General features: G+C 46.1%; 1 protein-coding gene across 1 annotated transcript in view; it reads right to left on the bottom strand.

The window, feature by feature from the left end:
* The window catches only part of Aco2 (aconitase 2), a 43,316-nt gene that overhangs the window by 10,060 nt on the left and 9,433 nt on the right, over positions 1–23,823 (bottom strand). The window contains exons 2-7 of the mRNA XM_050165687.1: positions 16,327–16,463; positions 9,703–9,961; positions 5,943–6,035; positions 2,936–3,094; positions 2,584–2,734; positions 651–755 (exon numbers count right to left, since the gene is read on the bottom strand). Coding sequence (XP_050021644.1) covers positions 651–755; positions 2,584–2,734; positions 2,936–3,094; positions 5,943–6,035; positions 9,703–9,961; positions 16,327–16,463 — 904 coding nt within the window. The remainder of the gene's footprint in view (positions 1–650; positions 756–2,583; positions 2,735–2,935; positions 3,095–5,942; positions 6,036–9,702; positions 9,962–16,326; positions 16,464–23,823) is intronic.

Raw genomic sequence — 23,823 nt, 5'->3', positions numbered from 1 at the left:
GAGCTGCCATGTGGTTGCTGGGACTTGAACCTGGGTCCTCTGGAAGAGCAGGCATGCTCTTAACTGGCTGAGCCATCTCTCCAGCGCCAAGGAATACAATTTTTAAGAAGTCACTGGATGGAGAAAGGAGTGACAGGTACTCCAGGTGGACTCAGGAGGCTCCCAGCTTCCCAGGGCCCCTATCCCGTAGTTTCTACCCATTCACCCACACTGCCCTCCCTTCCCAGTTTCTAGTCCTTTATTTCCTTCTTTGAGCTTCAAAGAAATCAAACTAGGCCAGGAAAGTTGCTGGGGGAAGCTGGGAAGCTCCCTCAGTCAGGGAACAGTTATACAGAAGAGACCCATGTTGCTTCCAGAGCTTCCTTTATGGGGCACAGGGAGCTATACCAGAAAGGACCAGAATTCAGCCCCTTTTCCTGTGAAACTCACATGGATAACCTATAGCAGGGATATTTAATGTAGATGCCAGACCCTTCAGAGGCTGAAGAGAAGTACAGACACCATAATTAGAAGCAATCACACACACCTACTTGGTCATTTGTCTACAGGAACTTTTGTGCCTCTGCATGCAGCAAGCCTAGGGACAGCAGGCTAAGGACAGGAGTAGGACATGGATGTGTGCTCACACCACTCTGCCCCTATGAGCTCACCTGCTCGACCTGTCTTGCTCAGGTACTTCTTCATCCTGTGATTGTACGGGAACACTGATGTGGTGGCCCCAATTTCTGCACCCATGTTGCAGATTGTTGCCATTCCTGTGGAGAAACAGGGCCCAAGGCATGAGGCTGCTGGGCCCCATACCTGCAAGGTGGGCACAAAGCCCCTCGTGTAGAAGGATGCATCACTGCCTTACTGCCTACAAAGCCACCTAGGACAATAGGCCCTCAGCCCTCAACATCCCTGGCCAGTGAAGGGACTTCAGCCTTCATAAGCAGAATTCTGGCTCAGAGTCTGGTTTTTCTGCTCAGCACAGCACAGAGTCACTGGGTACTGAAGTTGGCCATGGCCAGCCACTGCCTAGAAGTTACTGTGTCTACCCTGCTTAGCATGGTTCAAGATCATCATAAAGAAATAAATGCTGGGGGGCTGGAGAAATGGCTCAGAGGTTAAGAGCATTGCCTGCTCTTCCAAAGGTCCTGAGTTCAATTCCCAGTAACCACATGGTGGCTCACAACCATCTGTAATGAGATCTGGTGCCCCCTTCTGGCCTGCAGGCATATGTGGAGTCTAAACACTGTGTACATAATAAATAAATTAAAAAAAAAAAAAAAAGAAATGCTGGGAGCTGGAGAGATGGCCATTGCCTGCTCTTCTAAAGGTCCTGAGTTCAATTCCCTGCAACCACATGGTGGCTCACAACCATCTGTAATGCCCTCTTCTGGCCTGCAGGTATACACACAGACAGAATATTGTATATATAACAAATAAATAAATATTTAAAAACAAGAAAGAAAGAAATGCCAGCACTGGACTTTGGTCTATGTTTGCTTACTTGGTGCTCTGCCTTCTTATAGCTACACTGTGGTGCTACATAAATATTTTTCTGAGTGTGAGTGATGAGGATGTAATAAACTGGGTACAGAGTATGTGCCTGGAGTCCTAGCTACCTGTGAGGTGCAGACATGAGGACTGCTTGAACTCAGGGAGTTTAAGACCAACTTGAGCAACAAAGTAAGAATCCATTTCAAAAAAAAAAAAAAAAAAATTGGAATGGTACCACTGTTTGGACCAGAGCATCTTGTAGCACTGGTGTGGCCCAGAAACATCTTGGCTTCTGTCAGGGCCTGTTAGTAACTTCCCAGTTGGGCTGGGTCACAATATTAAGAGCGAGCTCTTATTACCTATGAGATATAATAATTTTGCAGGTTACTACAGAGTCTCTGGGATTTTTTTTTTAAAGATTTATTTATTATTGGGGGCTGGAGAGATGGCTCAGTGGTTAAGAGCATTGTCTGCTCTTCCAAAGGTCCTGAGTTCAATTCCCGGCAACCACATGGTGGCTCACAACCATCTGGAATGAGGTCTGGTGCCCTCTTCTGGCCTGCAGACATACACACAGATAGAATATTGTATACATAATAAATAAATAAATATTTTTAAAAAAAAAGATTTATTTATTATGTGTACAGCATTCCTTCCATGTGTGCCCGAATGCCAGAAGGGGGCTCCAGGTCTCCTTATAGATGGCTGTGAGCCACCATGTGGTTGTTGGGAATTGAACTCAGGACCTCTGGAAGAGCAGGCAGTGCTCTTAACCACTGAGCCATCTCTCCAGCCCATCTCTGGGATTTTTATGGATCATCCAAGACAGTCGATATAGTTCATGGCCAGGTCCCTTCAGCAGAAGCTAAAACTGGTGTGGGTTCCAATTCTGCACGGTCACAAGGAAGTTACTGTCTCTGTACAGTGGTCTCAGCTGTTCCATCAGAGCAGCAGGTTGTCTCGAGCCTGACCTCACGCTACAGGTCTGTTCTCAGCCCACACCCTGCCTGGACAACCTCAAGGGAAGGGCATTTTAACTTCTGCTGCAGGCACATGAGACCTAGCCCAGAGTTAGGGACACTGTGGGGCTGTCATCCTCACCAGTGCAGGAGATGGAGTCGACACCAGGCCCATGGTATTCCACAATAGCACCTGTGCCACCTTTCACCGTCAGGATGCCTGCCACTTTCAGGATCACATCTTTGGGTGAGGTCCAACCAGAGAGGGAGCCTGTCAGCTTCACACCGATCACCTGAAACAGTGGGCAAGGCAGTTACAGCCCCTACGCACCATATACTATGATCCAGGTAGGAATCAAGGAATGATGCTTGCATTCCCACTCCTCTTGTTCAGCCCTACTCCTCCCCAAGAGAACCTAGCCTGGCTCAGCCATTCGGAACCCAGTCCACCATGCACCTCCACAGCCCAGAGCAAGTCCTTCCCTAGCCCTCACCTTGGGACACTTCAGCTCCCAGGGGATCCCAGCCATGACATCCACAGCATCAGCACCCCCTACTCCAATGCAGATGCCTCCCAGGCCACCACCATTGGGAGTGTGGGAGTCAGTGCCAATCAGAAGAACTCCAGGATATGCATAGTTTTCTAGAATGATCTGAAAAACAACCAAAGATATTAAGCTTAAAAGCTCTCAGCACAGAACGGAAATGGACACAACAAAGGAGCTGCTGCACTGCCCCCACTGACCCAGACCACCCAGCCATGCCCGGATATTCTTGAAGTGTGGGATAGGGGCAGCCTCATTTAAGCTACTCTTATATGGCCAGGCAGCCTGGACTCATGAACAGCTTTGTGTGACTTGGGCCTGTAAATGCCTCCCTGTCCATAGTAATACAAACACTCAGGTCATCTTAACTTCCGGATATGGTAAGAGTGCCCTGCGATGGCCTGGGACAAGTGTGATGAAGAAAGAACTCCCAACAGACTCTCTCAGCTCACGCAGTGAACTGCCCAGGTTAGGAGCTAAGCCTCCCAGGCTTTTCATCAGGATAGACAGTTCTGTCAGGAACAGGCTTCAGTCCCCACAGGGCATTTAAGTAAGTACTGAGATGTAGCAAGATTCTCCAATGTCTGAGAAGCTGCTTCCCAAGCCTTCATACCCTGCAGATGGCTCTGAGAACACAAGCAACTTGCTCATCACCTGCCTTGTTTGCCAGGGCTGTTTCATCACAAGCTCTTCCTAGCTGTGAAGGCCTGGGGATGAGTGCTCTCTAGATGCTGGGTGAGAGAGCCGGGGTGGCACCCACATCAGTCCTACCCCACTGTCCAAGGCCTCTGAGGTCTGGACTCATGGGAACGTAGGTGTCCAGCCCACTCCTTGCCTGGGTGTTCGCTTTACCACCTACTGTTTTTTGTGAGGCCTTGGGCTCTTAGCCTCTTAACCTCTGCCTAGGGATCGGGATGTAGTTCTCAGCCACTACACGCTGCCATGCTCCTCCATCATGATGAAAATGGACTAACCCTCTGAAGCTGTAACAAGTCCCCAGTTCAATGTTTTCTATTATAATAGTTGCCTTAGTCATGGTGTCTCTTCACAACAACAGATCAGTGACTAAAACACATGGTTCCTGGGAATGTTGTTTTAAGAATAATGCTGAATGCTTAGAAGGGGCCAAGGGCAGGTATGAGCATCTTGTACTCACCGTCTCAAGCTTTGGTTTAGGAGCTACCAAAAAGACCTGGGCCTTTGAACTAAAATGGAATGAGGGATACCTGGACTGGAGTGCCCTTCATAACAAAAGGCCAACTGAGAGTGGGCCCATATGCCTTCATATGCTCCGGTCCTTGCTGGCTATGTGGCATGGCCGCCCTGTCATCCGGGCAGCCCTGTCCAAAGGGCAATGCAGTAATCCATTCTTGGCTCTGGTCTCAAAAGTTGGGCAGAGCCAGGGGCCCAAGCAGGGTCAGATGACAGCCTGAGTCAGCTGCTCTGTTTGGGGTGGAGGTGGGATAGAGTCACCTTGGAAACGTAGAGGATGGGTAGTTAACGAACATACACCAGGCTAGGCCTCAGCAGCCACCTTTGATGGAAGGAAGGCAGAACCTCTCTGAATCGTATGCACGCACAAATTTCATTTTGTTTTTGGAAACAAGGCCTCAATATAACTCTCAAAGATCTACCAGCCTCTGCCCCCTTCAATATTGAGATTAAAGGTATATATGCCACCCCGCCTGGCCTACGTTTATTTATTTATTTTGAGAAAGGGTTTCACATTGTAGCTCAGGCTCTTTAGAATTCAGCTTTGTGGCCCAGGTTGGTCTCAAACTCACAACAATCTCTTGCTTCAGCCTCCTGTGTTCTAGGATTATAGGTGTGCCTACCATAGTGGCTTTGTGGACAAAACTGTCTGCCAAATTGAAACCAGTCTTAGAAGACTCTGGGAAAGCACCTGCTAACATGACACATGGCATCAGCACTTCCACCCTGCAGTGCCCGAATGTAAAGGGAACGCAGCAGTGCTCTGGGCAGGGATGGAAAGGGCCCCCTGTTGACAGAGGCTGCAGAGCATCTCGGTGGAGCAGAGCACTTTCTCCCTCAGGGCCAGATCCCTACTGCACAATTAGCCAGGAACTGTCACTGGGTGAAGATATTAATTTTTCTGTCTCAATTTCCTCATTTGTATGTTATAATAAAACTACTTATTTCACAAAGTTGTGGTAAGTACTAATAAGTTAATATCTTTATTATTATTATTTTAAATATTTATTTATTATATATACAATATTCTGTCTGTATGTATGCCTGCAGGCCAGAAGAGGGCACCAGACCCTATTACAGATGGTTGTGAGCCACCATGTGGTTGCTGGGAAATGAACTCAGGACTTTTGGAAGAGCAGGTAATGCTCTTAACCTCTGAGCTATCTATCTCTCCAGCTCCTATCTTTATTATTTTTAAATTTATCATGAAAAACAGCTCAACTGGTATAGTACCTGCCTTGCATTTATAAGGCTTTGGATTCAATACCCAGCACCACAAATAATTATAATTATGTTTAAAAATTATTTTAGATTTGTTTATTTATTTATTTATATGTATGAATGTATGTATGTATGGTCTACACACCATGTAAACACCTGGTGCCTGTGGTGCCTGGATCAGCTACCTACAAAGCTGGACTTAATACTTGTGAGAAAAGCGATACACACAAAACAGCTTATTAGTGAACGTAGCTCCAAAGTACCATATAAAGAACAGCACTTGAACTACAGGCATGAACAAACATCTAACTTCTATCCCTTCCTCTGCATATGCTCTCAAGCATCTCTACTCCTGTAAACTGCAGTTACATACCTGTAATCCTAGTACTTAGGATGATATGGTCCCAGCACTCCTGCTCAGCTCTCCTAAGCCTCAAGTCCCCAGCAGGCCTGGAGTATGCTCTCATTACCAGAGTGAAACCTGGGCTTGGGGCCCGTGCAGACAGGCTAAGCTCTGTGTTACCTGGTGAATGATTCCAGATCCAGGCCTCCAGAAGCCCACACCATACTTGGCACCTGCAGTTGCCAGGAAATTATACACTTCCTGGTTGATGTCCTATTAAAACAAATCAATAACCAGAGTATTAGCTTGATCTGGAATGACCTCACACTCCACACTCCCTCCCACACAGTGCTGACATGCTGGCATCATGAATACAAGTCTTCTCTTGTAGGGCTTCTAAAAATAATTCCAGAGGGCTTGGCTGCTGGCCTGCAGTTTCAGCTGGCAGGCCCAGGGAGAGAGACAGAGGAGCAGAGACAGCTCTACTTCCATGACACCTGGCCAGGGGGACAGTTGTTTGGAAACAAGTCCCTGCCCTGTGCCTCAGTTTCTTTGTAGAAGGATAATTAAGAAAGCCTCCTCTGGTACTCGATTCCCTAGCCAGCGCCAACAGCGAAGGGTGTGTGTCATATGGTACCTGTCTACTAGGGTGGAGGGTGGACACAGAGTGAGGGGGACTATCACAGGGAAGCAAGGGGACCAAGTGGACAGCCTGGTTTTGTTTCTCCGCTGAGTTGTGGTTACCTGTGTGGAAACTCAACTAACATCAAGCTAAGCAGCCCCACAACTCAGGAAGTGGGACAAGACTGCTGTCAAATCCATTTTAGAGATGGAAAACCAGAGGCTCAGGTGAGGCCTGTCCAACCACAGACCTGGAGAATCCTGACAGAACCCAAGGCTGTTGTCTCTGAAGAAGGTGTAAGACTCCACCTGAGAGCACCTAGCCGGTGCCAGTCCAAAGCAGGCGCACAGTACTTGGTAATATGTTTGCCAGGCCCCAGATGAAAGGCCGCTAACTGGGTGGGCACTGATCTGAAGAGGATGAGCTCCACTGTTCCCAGGTTCCTGCAGGCAGGGGCGCCCCACAGCACAGCTGGGTCTGACGAGGCATGTAGTGAGACTGACCAGGGACAAAAGGGACAGCGTCATAGTGAAGTCTGATGCTGAAAAGGACGGACAGGTCCCACACTTGGTAAACACCCTGAAAAAAGCTTTAAACCCCCGGCATCCAGTGTGTCCTTCTGAGTCCACTTGGTCCCCAAGTAAAAGAATGGCAGACAAGCTGTGTTACCAAAGCAACCCCTTTCTAATTAATAATTAACACACCGGCCTTGTCTTTTAAACCAGTCACTGGTGAAACTGGGACCCAGGGCAGGAGGATGGGTACACTTGTATGTTTGTGAGACGATAAACATATGCAGAAGTGACCATATCCCTCTCCTTCTAAATCTGCATGTCTCTTCAACGCTCAGGTTGAAAGTCGGCCATGACTGTTACTCAGGACCTTTAAAGAGCCTCTGCCCTGGTGAATACAGACGCTGTTATCGTGGAGTGCGGTACTGATAAAGGAGTTAGACCTGCCCGATGTCCCCGCTCGCCCATGTTTGCTTGCCCTTCCACCTCATGACAGCACACAAGTTCTTGCCAGATGCCCGGACTTTCCATCCTTTAGGATGGAGCTGAATGAGCTTCTATAGTGTATGATTTCCCTCACCTTAGTGGGCTTAGGGCAGCGGGAAACAGACCTAGACAAGTCTCTCCAAGACTCTAGAGTAGAAACAGCCTTTCCACAGCCTTCAAGGTCCTGCCTGCTTTGTACATTCTGTCTTCCCACAGGGCTCAAGCCTACAGTCCTCTCTTCACTCTATAAGTTTCAAGTTTCTTCCTGTCGCAGGACCCTTTGTGTATCTGCTCAATTATCTATTTATTTATTTAGGTGGGAGGGCAGAGGGACATAGGGCCAGCGGCTCACAAAGGCCAAGCTGACCTCAAACTCACTGTAGAGCTGGGGATGAACTCCTGATCCCTGTCTCCACCTCCCAAGTGCTAGAGTTACTGGCATGCTCCGGCATCCCTGGGCTTTGCTAATCTGTCTTGAATTTCTTCCTTCAGTTATCTGTTTCAGGGTCAATTTACAATGCCACTTCCAAAGGAGCTGCTCCCACCCTTCCTCAAATCTCAACCAGACCTCTTTCTTACAGCACAGAGCCTGCAATTTCCCTTCACATCGCAGTGACTTGGTTTCTCCAGACAGAACTTTAAGATCTGTAAGGGACAGGCCCTGCTAATCTAGTTCCTGGCATCACACTTAACATGCAATGAATGTTCAGTAAATAAACCTTTGCTGAACACAAGAAGGGATGAGATCGGAAATCTAAGGTTCTGTGATCCACACCTCTACCACAAATGGTGGCCCTGCTGTAGCAGCTGTTCCAGGGTCCCTGATTTCTGCAGCTCCTGGCCCTGCAAAGACATGTCACATGATCACCCCTCGGCAGCTAATGTGGAAGTTGCGAGCCTGCAGACAGGACTTGATCTCAGCTGAGTGGAAAGTGCCACTGTGCCCCTTAGGACTCTATGGGTGGCTAACAGTGGTGAGAAAAGCTAGAATGGAGGCCAGGTGGTGGTGGCACACACCTTTAATTCCAGCACTTGGGAGGCGGAGCCAGGTGGATTTCTGTGCGTTTGAGGCCAGCCTGGTCTACAAGAGATAGTTCCAAGACAGCTAGGTAGGTCTGTTACACAGAGAAACCCCGTCTTGAAAAACCAACCAACCAACCAACCAAACAAACAAAAAAAAAAAAAAAAGAAAAAAAGAAAAGAAAAGCTAGAATGGGAAGGCGCTGGCTGCCCTCAGTGTCTCCCAAGGGTCTGAGAGGCTCGGTGAGCCAGGCTGACCCGTGTAGCTGGAGCACTTTCAATCACACGCTCTGCTCTGTGCCAGCTGGGCCGTAGGCCTGCCAGCATTCACCTCTTGCCAGTGACCCCTGGAGAGCACCCACTCCCACTGCCAGGAGCAGAGAGCAGGCGGGCCTAGGGCTGGGAGGGCAGGGCCAGATCTAGGAGTAGTATTCAGGAAGGTACCATAAGGTTGGAGGCATGGGTTAGAGTTCACAACAAGATGGGGCAGTTTCAGTGGCACACAGCCATTAGCAAACCTCCCAAAAGAAGAGGCATGGAAGAAGGCTGTCAGCATGAGAGCACCCCTGCAGCTGAGAGAGTCAGTTCATGGTACCGCTACACTCAGGAACCTCCATCCCTTTCCCTGGCTGATCCCCAGGGACCAAAAGAGAACAGGAGAGAGGTCGCATGTGACATGGGTACACACATAGGAGATGGGCTATGGAGAAACCCTGTCTCAAAAGCAAAGCAAAACAAAACAACAACAAAAAGAAAGAAAGAAAAAGAAATATGCTAAACCCGAGGCTGGAAAGATGGCTCAGCAGTAAAGAGCACTTGCTGCTCCTCCTGGAGGACCTGAGTCCAATTCCTAGAACTCACATGGGAGCTCAAAACTGCCTGCAATTCCAGTTCCAGGGGATCTAACACTCTCACTCAGACATACACGAAGGCACAACACCAATGCACACACAATAAAAATCATTAAAAAAAACATATACGCTAAAGCCAACCAGGTGGTAGGAGGCAGAGGCAGGTGGATCTCTGAACTGGCCAGCCTGATCTACAGAGCGAGTTCGAGGACACAGAGAAACCCTGGCTGGAAAAACAAGAATAAACAAACACAAATTCCTCAGGGCTGGGGAATGACTCGGTGGTAGAGCATTTGCCTGTCATACAGGAGGCTCTGGGATCTATCCTTAGATCCTCAGTACCATGAAAAAAGACTGAGTCAGGCAGCTCAGTAGAACTCTGCAGTGCTCCAGCTCTACCTCCCTTTCCCCATGCCACACCCAGCTACCACCCCCGTGCTGGGGCTCACCTTGGCCCGGCGCAGGTCTTTCTCACCCCCAACCTGGGCCTCAATCAGATGGTCACAGTGGATGGTTGATGGCACAGCCACCTTGGGCAGCCCACTGCTAATGAACTGTAGCATAGCCATCTGGGCTGTTGCATCCTGCATGGCCACCCGGTCGGGCCGTAGACGCAGGTACGTCTTTCCCCGCTCGATCTCCTGGTTGGCTGGGTCATCCAAGTGTCCATATACAATCTTCTCTGAGAGAGTGAGAGGCCGGTTCAACCTATGGGCAGAAGGAAGGCAGCCTGGTAGCAGCTTTGCAACTCGACTGCCACAGCTTCTCCTTCTCCATGCTTATAGCAGTGAGCAGGCACAGGAGAATCTGTGTACAGGATCCCAAGATCCACTTGGGCAGGGTCAAATCAATGCTGTTCCTGTGGCATCTCCAGGACATAGGGAAGTATTTACTGTGCTGATTTGAAATTTACGTGAATGTCATATAAATGTCAGCATCACAGAAGACAGGACAGGTGTGGTACATGCCTGCAATACTAGTAACTGGGAGGTGGGGCTAGGGATCATATCAATATCATCTTTGGCTATATAGCAAGCTAAAGGCCATGCTAAAAGCCACTTTGGGTTTAGATGAAGTCCTTCAAAAAAAAATAAAGATAAACATAAGATAACAAGACTAGTTTTCTCAAAGAATATTTGCTTTTCTACTACACTACTCTATTATCCAACAGGTATCAATATCATTTTTTTTTTAGAGATTTATTTTATTTAATATAAGCTTGCCTGCACGACAGAAGAGGGCATCAGATCTTATTTTGGATGGTGGTGAGCCACCTTGTGGTTGCTGGGAATTGAACACAGTACCTTTTAAAGAGCAGTCAATGTTCTTTCTCTCTGAGCCATCTCTCCAGCCCTAAAAACATTCTTTTTTTAAAGATATATTCGTTTATTTTATATGTATGAGTGCTCTACCTGCACGTACAACTTTATGCCAAAATCAGTTATTAGGCCCCACTGTAGATGGTTGTGAGCCACCATGTGGGTGCTGGGGATTATGGAAGATTAGCTTGTATTCTTAGCCGCTGAGCCAGCCATGTCTCCAGCCCTTAATTACATTCCTGTCATTTAATAAACATTCCAGCGCATGAGCCTTCAGCAGAGAGATGTTAACAGCTCAAACTCAGCTGACAGCCTGAGTCCTGTCTTGGAGTCACTACGTTTGGTGGCACTTTCTCCTGTGTCCTCAGCCATCCTAAGACACAGGAACCCTGCCAGCATTGCCTTCACTCAACTTGCTGCAGCACTGTGCATGAATATCCACCTCGCATGCATCGTGCCTATTTCTCTATTTGCAAGGCTTCCCTGCCAGTTTCACTCACATGCACCTGAGAGGCGTGGCTTTGGCCTCCGTCTCCACTTCCCATTTTGGTTTCTCTCCCCAGATCCCGACTCCTTTGGAGGCTCACGGCTCCCTTCCACATAAAGACAAATATGGCAATCGAGCCAATCCCTCAAACTGGCAGAGACTCTGCCAGGACTCGAGTTCTTCCCCCTCCCCAGCCAACCCTCCACATACCATGCTAGCTATCTTGCTGTCTGCCAACACAACACAGCAGCCATATATTCCTCACTTGGGCTCCAGAAACTTCAGATCAACGTGAGACTGCCTGGAAAGCATCAGGCACTCACAGCCCAAAGGCCATGGGTGTGGGTGATCTGACGCCCAGAGTCAGAAGCTCTGGGTTATAGCTGACCCTGTTACTAAACCTACTAAGAGACCACATAAACAAACTGGTTTCCCCATGGAGTCCCCTCATCTACCTGTCTCAAAGTACAGGACAAGACCGGAGTAAAAGCTTACCCTTACAGCACCTTCCATTTTAAGGCTTGACCTTAAACTCATGACAGCCATCCTAGCTCAGCTTCCTGAGTACTGGGAGTAGTGTGTTACTGCTGCTTGGCTACTTGTTTTGTTTTCAAGAAATGAGCCAAGTAGCTTAGGCTAGCTTCAAATTTATAATCCTCACACCTCAATCTTCTCCCTCAGCATTCCCAATGCAGGCCTTACATGCATACACCACCACACCCGGCTAATTTGTGAATGTAAATGTATGTATAGTATATATTGTTGCTGTTTTAATTTATTTGTTTTTTTGAGACAGGGTTTCTCTGTATAGCCCTGGCTGTCCTGGAATGCCCTCTGTAGGCCAGGCTGACCTTGAACTCACAGAGATCCTCCTGCCTCTGCTTCCTGAGTGCTGGGATTAAAGGCAGTACCACTGTCATTCAACTTTTTTTAATTTACAGACAATTTTGATTTTATATGCATGGGTATTTTGCCTGTGTGTATGTCTATGCACTGTGTATGCATGAGGAATTCACGGAGGCCAGAAGAGGGTGTGATATTAGATCTTCTTGAATGGAGTTACAAGTGATTATGAGCTGCCATGTGGATTCTGGAAATCAAATTTGGGATCTCTAGAAAAACAGTATGAACTCTTAACTGCTAAGCCAGCCTTCCAGTACCTCTGTCTTATTTTCGGGGGGCAGGAATTCACTTCATAGCCCAATCTGGCCTCAAGCTCAAGAAAAAAATATACTGTCTCTACTTCTTGGGTATTAGAATTACATGTTGCTGGAATTTGCAGATGCATGCTAACATGCCTGACATAGCTCAGTGCCAATCTGGTCAGGGCTACAGAGCCAGACCTTATCCTCTTCAAACAAACTAACAAAGATACTCTCGAGGAACAGCGTTCCTGAGGTAGAACCACACTGACAAATGTATACAGGGTCTACTTTGGAGCTGGGAAGTAAGGAGCTCAGGAGGTGCTAGGCCTTGTATCTAGCCCTCACCACCAGAGACAAAAAACAGCTGAACCCATCTGCCACACCCCAGAGCTCTTTTTTGCCCTCTGGTAATAACTCTTCCGCCTTTCCCAGTCCACCATGGATCTGCATTCTGTCACTGAAGGTGAGTGTTATCAGGGTACTTCGTTCTGGAATTTTTTATTTATTTATTTTTTTTGGTTTTTCGAGACAGGGTTTCTCTGTGGCTTTGGAGCCTGTCCTGGAACTAGCTCTGTAGACCAGGCTGGTCTCGAACTCACAGAGATCCGCTCTGCCTCCCGAGTGCTGGGATTAAAGGCGTGCGCCACCATCGCCCGGCTGTTCTGGAATTTTTAAAAAAAATGTATTGTTTATCTGTCTACATGGACATGTGTAAACAGGTAACTGCAGAGGCCACCTGACTGCACTGGATTCCTGGAGCTGGAGTCATAGGTGGTTGGCTGTAAGCTGCGCAACTTAGGTGCCAGGTATTGAACTTGGGTCCTCTAGAAGAGAGCATTGAGTCATCTCTCCAGCCCAACTTTTAGGATTTCTTAAGCACCTTGTGTGTATAACTCATTTTATACTCATAGTGCAGATGAAGAAAAGTGAGTTCCCCAGGCTCCAAAGATGTCGCACATTAACTAGAAGCGAGGAGCCAGCAGGGTGTGCTGCTGCCTGTGCCTTCATTTGGACTCTGCTGTAGCCAACACTGAGATTGCCAGCATGAGCGTGCAGCAAATGCAGATCCTTCCTTCCCTTCTGCCTGCCTGGGCCCCAGCCCCTAACCTCACAGTCCCCTAGCCCTTGAATTAAGAGCTCTTCTCTAAGGCCCTGGCTGTGCAGTGCAGCAGCTCAACCAGCACTTATATGAACCTCTAGGTCTGCGTCATGAGAGCCCCCACTAAAAACAGCAGGAGCCTGAGGAGCAGGGCTGGCCATTGGTTTGCAGCAGCATATTCCAGGCTGGTGGGTGGTAATGACTCACTGTGTGGAACACAGCTTCTCTTTCTGGGCCCAAGAGAGCTGAAAAATAGCACCAAGACCTTGAAAGCAAATGCCTGAAATGCTAGTTTAAAAAAACAAAACAAAAAACAACCTGGCACTGGGCTGGTGAGTTATGGCTCAGCAAGTATAGGCACTTGCCTGGAAGCCCAATGACCTCAGTGTGAGCCACGAGGAACAGGCACACTAAACAGTGTAGTAAAAGACTTCAAGCCTGACAAATCAGAAAACTTTGAACAACTCATCATTACATCCTCTTGCGATTGAGGGCAAACTGGGTCCTCTAGGTTTATCTGTCCCTTTGTTGTTCTGGGTGGCAGAGACCTAGTTTCTGAAAACAGAATCTGATCCTACTGTTAAAGGCACAGGTGGAGGAGAGTCTCCTGGCAATGTTCTAGCCTACTTTAAAGTTCTTTAGACTAGCTTGATCTTGTTCAGGTTTGGTGGATGCGGTCACATCCACTGTATATTCATGTTTGATCAAAACATAACATGCATGTTTGAAATTCTCAAACAACAAGAAAATTTCTTTAGAATAAAAGCCCCATGTCCACTTTTTTTCCTACATACAGCAGGGTTTCTCAACCCTGGCACTCTGAACACGTGGGGTCAGGTGACTCTACTACTGGGCTATCCTGTGCACCATGGCATGGTTAGTGGTGTTACCAGTCCCTACCCTCAAATAACAACCCCTCACTGTCTCAAGGTAACCGAAAATGTCTCTATACACTGCTGAGTATCCCCTGGGGGCAAAACCAACTGTCTAAGGATCACTAGTTTACAGCAATAATGATAACAGAACAACCCATGTCTGAGTACCAGGAACATGCAGATAGTGACTAAATTCTCTGGTTAACACAGGATTGGGGAAAAAAAAAATCAGTGGAAGTTTTTGTTTTCTTTAAAATTCAAATATGTCTATTGCCTTAAAAGCTTGGTCCTCTTGTGGGACTCATAACACTGGGAACTGGGGCTATATTTTAACTGTTCTACTGGCTTTTGGGGCCCTACTCCTCATACTGGGTCACCTTAGTACATGGGGAGGTGCTTAGTCTTACTGCAACTTGACATGCCATGGTTTGTTGATACTCATAAGAGACTTGCCCTTTCCTAAACAGAAACAGAGGGGGAGTGGGGGGAAGGACTTGGAGAAGAGGAGGGAAGGAAAATTTCAGCTAGGATGTAAAATAAATTTGTTAAAAATTACAAAGTTTGAGGCCAACCTTTTCTATACAGTAAGTTCTAGGACAGCCAGGGATGCACAGAGATACCTTGCCTTAAAAAACCAATATAGTAGGGCTGTGCTGGCCAATGCATTTAATCCCAGCACTCAGAAGACAGAGGCAAGTGGATCTCTGTAAGTTTGAGGCCAGCCTGGTCTACAAAATGAGTTCCATGACGGGTTCCAAAGCTACACAGAGAAAGATTGTTTCAAAAACAAAACAAAAACAAAAAAATGCAAACAAACTCTAAATGGAAAGTAATACTCCTGGTCAAGTGAGCAGGAAGCTCCCTTCTGTGCCAGCTCTCCTTCATCCCAGCATGAGTAAGAACAGAGGACAAGTCTTGAGGATGAAAGGAAAATCCAGGATTTTCCCACTGGGCAGTCAGAGTCTCAAGAATAAAATAAACAGTGTTTCCTGGAGAAAAGTATCTGTACAAGGTCCTGTGTTGGTAAAGACAGTATTCTCCACTCTGGCTGCACTTGAGAAAAAGCTAAAAGTCTGGCCAGCACTGCCTACATTTTGATGTCATCCGTTCCTGGAGGATCCTGGGTTTTTTGTTTTGTTTTTGTTTTTTGTTTTTGGAGACAAGGTTTCTCTGTGTAGCCTTGGCTGCCGCCACTCGGGAGGCAGAGGCAGACGGATCTCTGTGAGTTCGAGACCAGCCTGGTCTACAGAGCTAGTTCCAGGACAGGCTCCAAAGCCACAGAGAAACCCTGTCTCGAAAAACAAAACAAACAAACAAACAAACAAAACAACAACAACAAAAAGAGTACTAGGATTAGAGGCCTTGCACCACCATGGCCAGCATGTGTTCACAAGCATACACACAATAGATTAAATGTAATTTAAAAAATAATACTAGATGGAGCTTGAGAGATGGCTCAGAGGTTAAGAGCACTGACTGCTCTTCCAGAGGTCCTGAGTTCAATTCCCAGCAATTACATAAATGCTCACAACCAACTATAATGAAATCTGGTGCCCTCTTCTGGCAGGCAGACCACTATATACATAATAAATTTTTAATTATAATTTTTCTTTTTCTTTTTGTTTTGTTTTTTTGAGATAGGGTTTCTCTGTGGTTTTTGGAGCCTGTCCTGGAACTAGCTCTTGTAGACCAGGCTGGTCTCGAACTCACAGAGATCCGCCTGCCTCTGCCTCCCAAGTGCTGGGATTAAAGGTGTGCGCCACCACCGCCTGGCTTCTATTAATTTTATTAATAATGATAATCATAATAGAACCAATGCTGGGGCCATTAGAGTCAGACAGAACTGGACTGACTGTAGGCTTCACCATTCAACAAACTTAGAGCCTTAGAAGGTAGTTCTCTACTCTGACACTCTTGATGCTTCTGCCTCCACCTCTCAAGTGCTGGGATTGCAGGCATGTACCATAGTTCCTGGCCTTCTAGACCTTTTACTATAATTCCTTGGAAAAGGGCCAGCAGTTCCAAAGCAAATATTTCCCCCACAGGGGCCTTTGTTTCCTAAATAGTAGATCCTGCCACCATCACTCCCGACGCCTCCTGGAAGGGAAGCAGCTCTCAGTCGGCACCTCGAGCTCCCCGCAGGCTTACCGTTTGCGGACAATGTTAATGTTCTTCTCTAGCAGGTCATAGCGGATGTACTCATTGGGCTCAAAGTGGCTCATGGCCACCTTGGCCCGTTGGCACAGGACAGAGGCCACATGGTACTGCCGAACACCCAGGGCCTTCTGCAAAACAGAAGAAAACAGTACCATGAATGGGTTTCTCAAGTGTCTACATTAGAAAGGCAGGTCCAGATGGTGAAGAAAGGAATTAAGTGTCATGAACTGCCCTATGACTGTCGCCTTGATTCCCTTAACTGAAGCATGGGTGACTTAGGAGCCACAGAAACCATCCCCGAAGGAGAAAACGGGAGAATTCACAGCAGAATCACTGGTACAAAGGCAAGTTCCATCACATAAGTTACAACAGCCGAAGAAAAGAGCTAGTGGAGCCAGTAACAGGGATCTAATCAGTCTGGGGACCATTCAGGAATACCGCGTATGAAAGTTCCAGCAGTTCTGAAGCCCAGACTACAGCTAGAACTCTGTCTACTTCGTAGGTTCCCTGAGGGTGGAGAAAGGCTCCCTTACTGCCTAGCACATCTCACAAAGCATCAAATGTATGTTCCCTGGATAGAAGAATGAATGAGCGAAGCCTGTCCCAAGCTTTGGTCATTATCTCACCCTTCCAAAAGCTGTTGCGTGGCTCCCTTGTCTTCTATGCAAGGGGTAAGTGATGCTAAGTGACTTTTAATGTAGGCCACTAAAGGACTAGCTTCTGTCAGGCAGCCTCTGGCTTGAGCTGACCTGGGAGACCATGTTAAGACGTAAGGAGTCCAAGGAGAGGTCCCCTCAGAGGGGAACAGAGACCTCCGGCCAATCCCAGCACGGCCTTGAAAGTGATCCACCTGGCAAAGGAATGCTTCTACTCCAGCACAAGCCTTCAGACATCTGCAACCCTAAGCAACACCTGAAAAACCAATTTTTTTTCCAGTAGTGCTAAGGGCCTTATGCATGTAAGACAAACACTCTACTACTGAACTAATCACTCATCCCGACTATACCTGCTTAAGTGAGCTCATCTGCAAACTCCTGGACTACAGAAACTGAAAGGTAACTGGTGACTTGTTTTAAGCCTGTGATTTGAGGCCTGTTTGTTATACAGCAAACAGCAAAAAACAGGATGGAGGATATTCTAGTCAATTTTAAAACTCTGGATGACAACATTAACAGAGAAGGAGGCCAAGAAGGAATATATTAATCTGTCTTAGGATGGTTCCTATTGCTGTGATAAAACACTGTGACTAAAAAGCAACTTGAGGAAGAAAGGGTTTATTTTGTTTACACTTCCAGGGAACAGTCCAGTACGGAAAGAAGTCAGGGCAGGAACCTGGAGACAGGAACTGATACAGAAGCCATGGAGGAGTGCTGCTTACTAGTTTGCCTGGCATATGGGACCACCAGTCCAGGGGTGGCACCACCGACCATCCCACATCAATCACCAATCAAGCAAATGCCACATAAGCTTGCCCACAGGACATTCTAGTGGAGTATTTTCTCAGCTGAGGTTACATACACTATTTATTTTTGTAAACTGACTGTCCTAAGCATCAGTTAACTTAGAAACAAAAATAACAATACCAGTGTCTAGGCTAGCAGGCAATACCATAAACTGTAATCCTAATTATAATGTCAACAGCAAGGAAACAGTGCCAATACTGGAAACTAAACTTAAGAAAAAAAACACTGGGGGCTGGAGAGATGGCTCAGTGGTTAAGAGCATTGCCTGCTCTTCCAAAGGTCCGGAGTTCAATTCCCAGCAACCACATGGTGGCTCACAACCATCTGTAAAGAAGTCTGGCGCCCTCTTCTGGCCTTCAGGCATACACACAGACAGAATATTGTATACATAATAAATAAATAAATAAATATTTTAAAAAAAAAGAAAAAAAAACACTGAGGTCCACTGAGATGGTTCAGTGGAAAAAAGTGCTATGCAAATCTGATCACCTAAATTCAATCTCCAGAATCCGCAGCAGAAAGAGAGAACCAACTCCTAAGCATTGTCTGTCCCTGACCTTCACATGTGTACCATGGCCTGTATGGAGTCAGAAGACAACTTGTAAGAGTCGTTTTGTCCTTCCACAATGTGGGTCCCAGAAATTGAACTCAGGCTGTTAAGAGAGAGTTTAATGACAGGGCGATTACCCAATGAACCAACTCACTGGCCTATGTACTAACTAAAATAAATAAATACCGATTGTTAGGTTGAGTATATAATTCAGTTGGCAGAACACTTGCCTAGCATACACAAAGTCCAGGCTCAGTTCTGGCACGACATAAACTGGGCAAGGCGGTGCACACCTGCAGTCTCAGCACTTGGGAGCCGCAGACAGGATAACCAGGAGTTTAAGGCCAGCCTGGGCTATAGGAAACCCTCTCTCAAGTAACTATGATGCTGATGACGAGAAAACAAGGACAAGAAATGTGACAGAGACTGGACACATGATGTGGGAGTGTCATATATCAATCTGTTGATTTCATTGGTTAAGTAATAAACACACTGCTTGGCCTCATAGGTTAAAGCATTGGTGGGAGGAATAAACAGAATAGAATTCTGGGCAGAAGAGGAAGTGAGGTTAGACTCTGCTCTGCTCCCGGAGAGACTCAACAACTACACCATGCACCACTCTCCCAGGATGGACGGAGGCTAGAATCTTCCCGGTAAGTGCACCTTGGGGTGCTTACACTCATTATTAGAAATGGGCTAGTCCAGGTGCGAGAATTAGCCTGTAAGGGCTAGAGTTCATGGGCCAAGCAGTTCTTAAATGAATACAGCTTGTGTGTTGTTATTTCGGGCATAAGCTAGCCAAGCGGCAGGGGTGCTGGGGACGCAGCCCCGCCGCTCCTATTTCAACAGACACACGATTCAATGGAAAAGTGTGTGTACCTTGCTATTCACGCGGCTGTACACATCACTTTCACACACCCAAACACCCTAACATCTTGATTGACATTTTCCTCAACAGCTACTCTTTTTTTTCTTTCTTTTCTTCTCCTCCCTCCCCCCCCCCTCTGCCCTCTCCTTGAAACAGGGACTCACTATGTAGCCCTGGCTACTCTCATTCATACTCAAGAGATCCACCTGCCTCTGCCTCCTAGGTGCTGGGACTAAGAGTAGGTAGCATCACTGATCACGCATTTTGGGATTTGTTGTTTTGCAAAAGGGCCTTACTGCGCAGACTCGGATGGCCTGGAACTTTCCTTGAAGACAAAGTTAGCCCTGAACTCACAGAGATCCACCTGCCTCTCCTGAGTGCTCAGATAAAAAGTATGGTATGCACCAACATGTCCTGCTATCACAGACTACTCTAAAGCCACACCTATTTACAGGCAGGGCTGATTTATTTGTTTTGGGATTTTCTCTTTAAAAAATTTAAAATTTATTGTGGGTGTGTGTACATGTGTGTTGATAGGCTCCTGGGGCATATCAGAGAACAATTTACAGGAGCCAGTTTCTTTTTCTCTGCCACCTTGGTTCTAGAACTGAACTTAGGTAGTCAGGCTTCAAAGCAAATACCTTTACCCTCTGAGATTATTAGCCTAGATTTTATTATTTTTAAGGCAGGGTTTCACACTATAGCTCAAGTAGCCCTAGAACTGTATATTGCCCATATTGGCCTCAAATTCAAGATGATCCCCCTGCTTCTCAAGTGTAGGAATTACATAGTGAGCTACCATGCTTGCCTTGTGTACCTGATTTTCTGAACCTAGATGAAAAATCTAATAACGTTGATCCTGGTTTACCATCTTTACCATTAGTTTCTGCCTATTTCCAGTCCAGTGGTCTACAGGAGTCCTGGTGTCCTGTCAGTACCACATGGTTCCTGAATGAGAGGCATGTTGTCTCTACCCTGTTGTCAATTTAAATGTCCAGCAAGTTAATATCTTAGCTCTTCATTTACATGGCACTTGTGATGGCTATTCTTCGTTATCAACTTGATAACTGGAATGAACTACAATCCAGATTATGGAGGGAACACCTGTAAGTTTATGTTTCGTTTCAAGTGGGAAAACGCACTTCTAATCCAGACCTTAGAGGTAGGATGTCACTCTTTTAATCCAGATCTTGAAGTGAGAAAGACACATCTTTAATCTGGGCCACACCTTCTGGTGGAAGCCTATAAGGATGTAGAAGAAGGAAGCCCTTGCTCTTCACCTGCTTGCCCTCACCTTGCTAATATTCATTCCTTTACTGGCACTGGAGTCTTCCTCAGGAGTCCAGCACATACAGAAGACCAGCTGAGACACCAGCTGAGACACCAAGCCCTGTGGGACTGAGCAACTACTAGATTCTGGACTTTCCATTCACAGCTAGCCAGTGTTGGATTAGCTGGACTGTAGCCTTTCCAATAAATTGTATTTATATATATAAAATTTATATGTGTATATACAATTTGTATGTGTAAATATATATTCACATATAAATATATAATAAATATAAAATATATGCACATATTTGCTTATTTATATTTATTTATATGTACAAATAAAAATAAATATAAAATGTGATTTATATGTGCGTATATAATATATCATAAGTATATACATATGTATATATATACACAAACTTACACAAACATACACACACACAGAAAGAGAGATTCATTCCATAAGTTCTGTGACTCCAGAGAACCCTAATACACTTCATGAACCTTATTTAGAAACTGGGCCTTACTATGTAGTCTAAATTGGCCTCAAACTCATAATCCTGCCTCACCCTCCCAAGTACTAGAATATGCCAAGATACCCTGCTTATTCATACTTTGTTTTGTTTTGCTTTTCAAGACAGGGTTTCTTTGTTCAGTCCTGGCTGCCCTGGAACTCGCTCTATAGATCAGGCTGACGTCAAACTCATAAGAGATCCCTCTACCTCTGCCTCCTGAGTGCTGGTGTGTGTCGCCACCACCCAGCTTTCATTCATGCATTTTAAACGTCCCAAAGAGTCCTTAAGCAGCAAGCAAGATGCAAAGCTCTGACACCTAGCAGAGTTCCGTGAATGCAAGGTATCTTTGGTTGCATTTAATTAAGGTAGGTTGGTGAAAATAATGAATTTGATTTCATCAGGACATGACAGAACAGCCAGGTTGTCCCTAACACAAAAGTCAGGGTCGAGTGGCAGTTCAGATGAGTACCCAACAAAGAGTGTTGACAAAGAGATCAACACTGACCTAACCAAACATCTGTCCTCATGAGCCTGTCTAGACGGGTCACATTTGGATGTCCAAGCTAAAACTCTTGCTTATTGTGTGTGCAGCTGGCAGACACTGAGAGGGCCAGGCTTCCCAGACACAGCATGGCACTCTAGTGACTGTGGACCACATTATAAAAGTCTCAGTACATGTTTTTGACCTCTGCTCAGGAGAGGATGGATGGCCTCTTCCACTCACCTCTAGTCTCCCAGAGGTTGCTAGAAGACTCTCTCCTCCATCATAGCTCACTGTGAAATGGACTTTTAGTGCAGGCCCCAGACCTAGAGCAAGACTCTGAACTTCTCTAGATGACTCTCACAGGCTAGTCCACAACCCTGGTGCCACAGTCATTAGCTCCTTTTGCTTAGGAGTCACTGTCCCTTACAGTGTGCAGGAAAAAACTCAAGAGGAATGGCACCTGCAGCTGATTCTGTTTTTCACCCTGTGAATGACACAAGGTGATCACTGTTTTAACCGCACCAGTCTGTGGCCCTGCTAGTGTGAGCCTGACAGTAGTACTGTGTTCATTTGTATGTAATTGGTCCCCACAAGCTCATAGAGAGTGGCATTATTAGGAGTTGTGTGGCCTTGGAGGAAGTGTGTCACCGTGTGGGTGGGCTTTGAGGTCCCTTGTTTGAGCTTAGCTCAGTGTAACACACAGTCCACTTCTTGTTGCCTTGATCAAGATGCAGCCAGTACCATGTCTGCCTGCATGCCACCATGCTCCCCACCTTGATGATAACGGACTGAACTTCTGAACTGTAAGTCACACCTCAAAGAAACGATTTTTAAATTCATTTTACATACCAACCACAGTCTCCCCCCTTCCTTCCACTCCCCCTTCAAATAAACGATAATAGACTTAACCTCTGAACTGTAAGCTGCCACTCAAATAAATATTTTCCTTTATAAGAGTTGCCATGGTCACAGTATCTCTTCCCTAAGACAGTCATGCTAATTTTATTTATTTATTTATTTGAGGCAGGGTTTCTGTGTAGCTTTGGATGTTCTGGGACTTTCTCTATAGACTAGATTAGCCTTGAACTCAGAGATTCACCTGCCTCTTCCTCCCAAGTGTTGGGACAAAGGTATGTGCAACACCACCCAGCATGTTAAATGTTTAGCTTGATTTTTAGCAATGGGAGAGTCACAGAAACTTTAAACAAGATCATGAGATTAGAGGTGAATTTTTTAAAAAATCACTGTGGCTATGCATACAGTGCATTCACAGACACAGGAAGTACCGAAAGGCTGTTGGTAGCTTCTCACACAACTTTTCCTAGTTATGTAACATATCTATATTTAACACCCGAGCCAAGAAACCTGACAGACACCAAGGAAGACATCCCTACAATGCTATTCCTTTGTTGGGTCAAGATCAGTGAAAGCCCACAGTAACCTTCTCAAAGATCATAAAGAAGACTTCTGGGTGTGCAACCAACAATAAATAAGGACTTTTGCCTCGGATGCCTGATTGAGAATTCACTGAAGAAGAGAGTGTGTGCAGGCATAAAAGCCAAAGCCGGGGAGTACTACTCAGCGGTAAAAAATGATGGCGTCTTGAAATTTGCAGGCAGATGGATAGAACTAGAAAAAAAAAAAAACACACTGGCTGGGCGTAATGGTGCATGCCTTTAACCCCAGCACTAGGAAGGCAGAGGCAGGCAACTCTCTGTGAGTTTGAGGCCAGCTAGGTCTACAAAGTGAGTTCCACAGAGAAACCCTGTTTCGAAAAAACCAAAAACCAAAATAAAACAAAACATACTGAGTGAGGTAACCCAGACCCAGAAAGACAAATACACCTTATAGTCACTTATAATAAATTTTTAGACATAAAGCAAGGAATAACCAGCCTACAGTCCACAACCCAGAGAACCTAGACAACAAAGAAGACCCTAAGAGAGAAATACATGGATCCACCCAGGAAGGAGAAAAAGACAAGATCTCCTGAGTAAATTGGGGAGGGGGGGTGGAAGGGGAAATGGGAGAAAATGTATTGCTCAATTAAAAACAATAAAGTATAAAATAAAAAAAATAATAATAATAAAAAAAGACAGAGCAGGGGCCAAACTTGGTAGAGTTTCATCCCAGCACTCAGGAAGGCCGAGGCAAGAGAAATGAGAGTTCAGACTGGGGCTATAGTATAAGAATTTGTCTCAAAATGAAGCAAACCAGACAAACCAAACAAAGGGCAAGACATGGTAAAAGATAGTATGGCTCTGTCCCTAAACCTGAACTCTAAACGGTGGCTTTTCAAGAGGAACAAACCCTGCCCCTAGTCTGTGCTGCACCTG

The sequence above is a fragment of the Alexandromys fortis genome, unplaced genomic scaffold (genome assembly GCF_014885135.2).
Source record: "Alexandromys fortis isolate MF-2015 unplaced genomic scaffold, M_Fortis_MF-2015_v1.1 scaffold_157, whole genome shotgun sequence".
Classification (NCBI taxonomy): domain Eukaryota; kingdom Metazoa; phylum Chordata; class Mammalia; order Rodentia; family Cricetidae; genus Alexandromys; species Alexandromys fortis.
The sequence above is the reverse complement of the archived record's forward strand: the minus strand, read 5'-3'. Positions and strand labels throughout refer to the sequence as shown.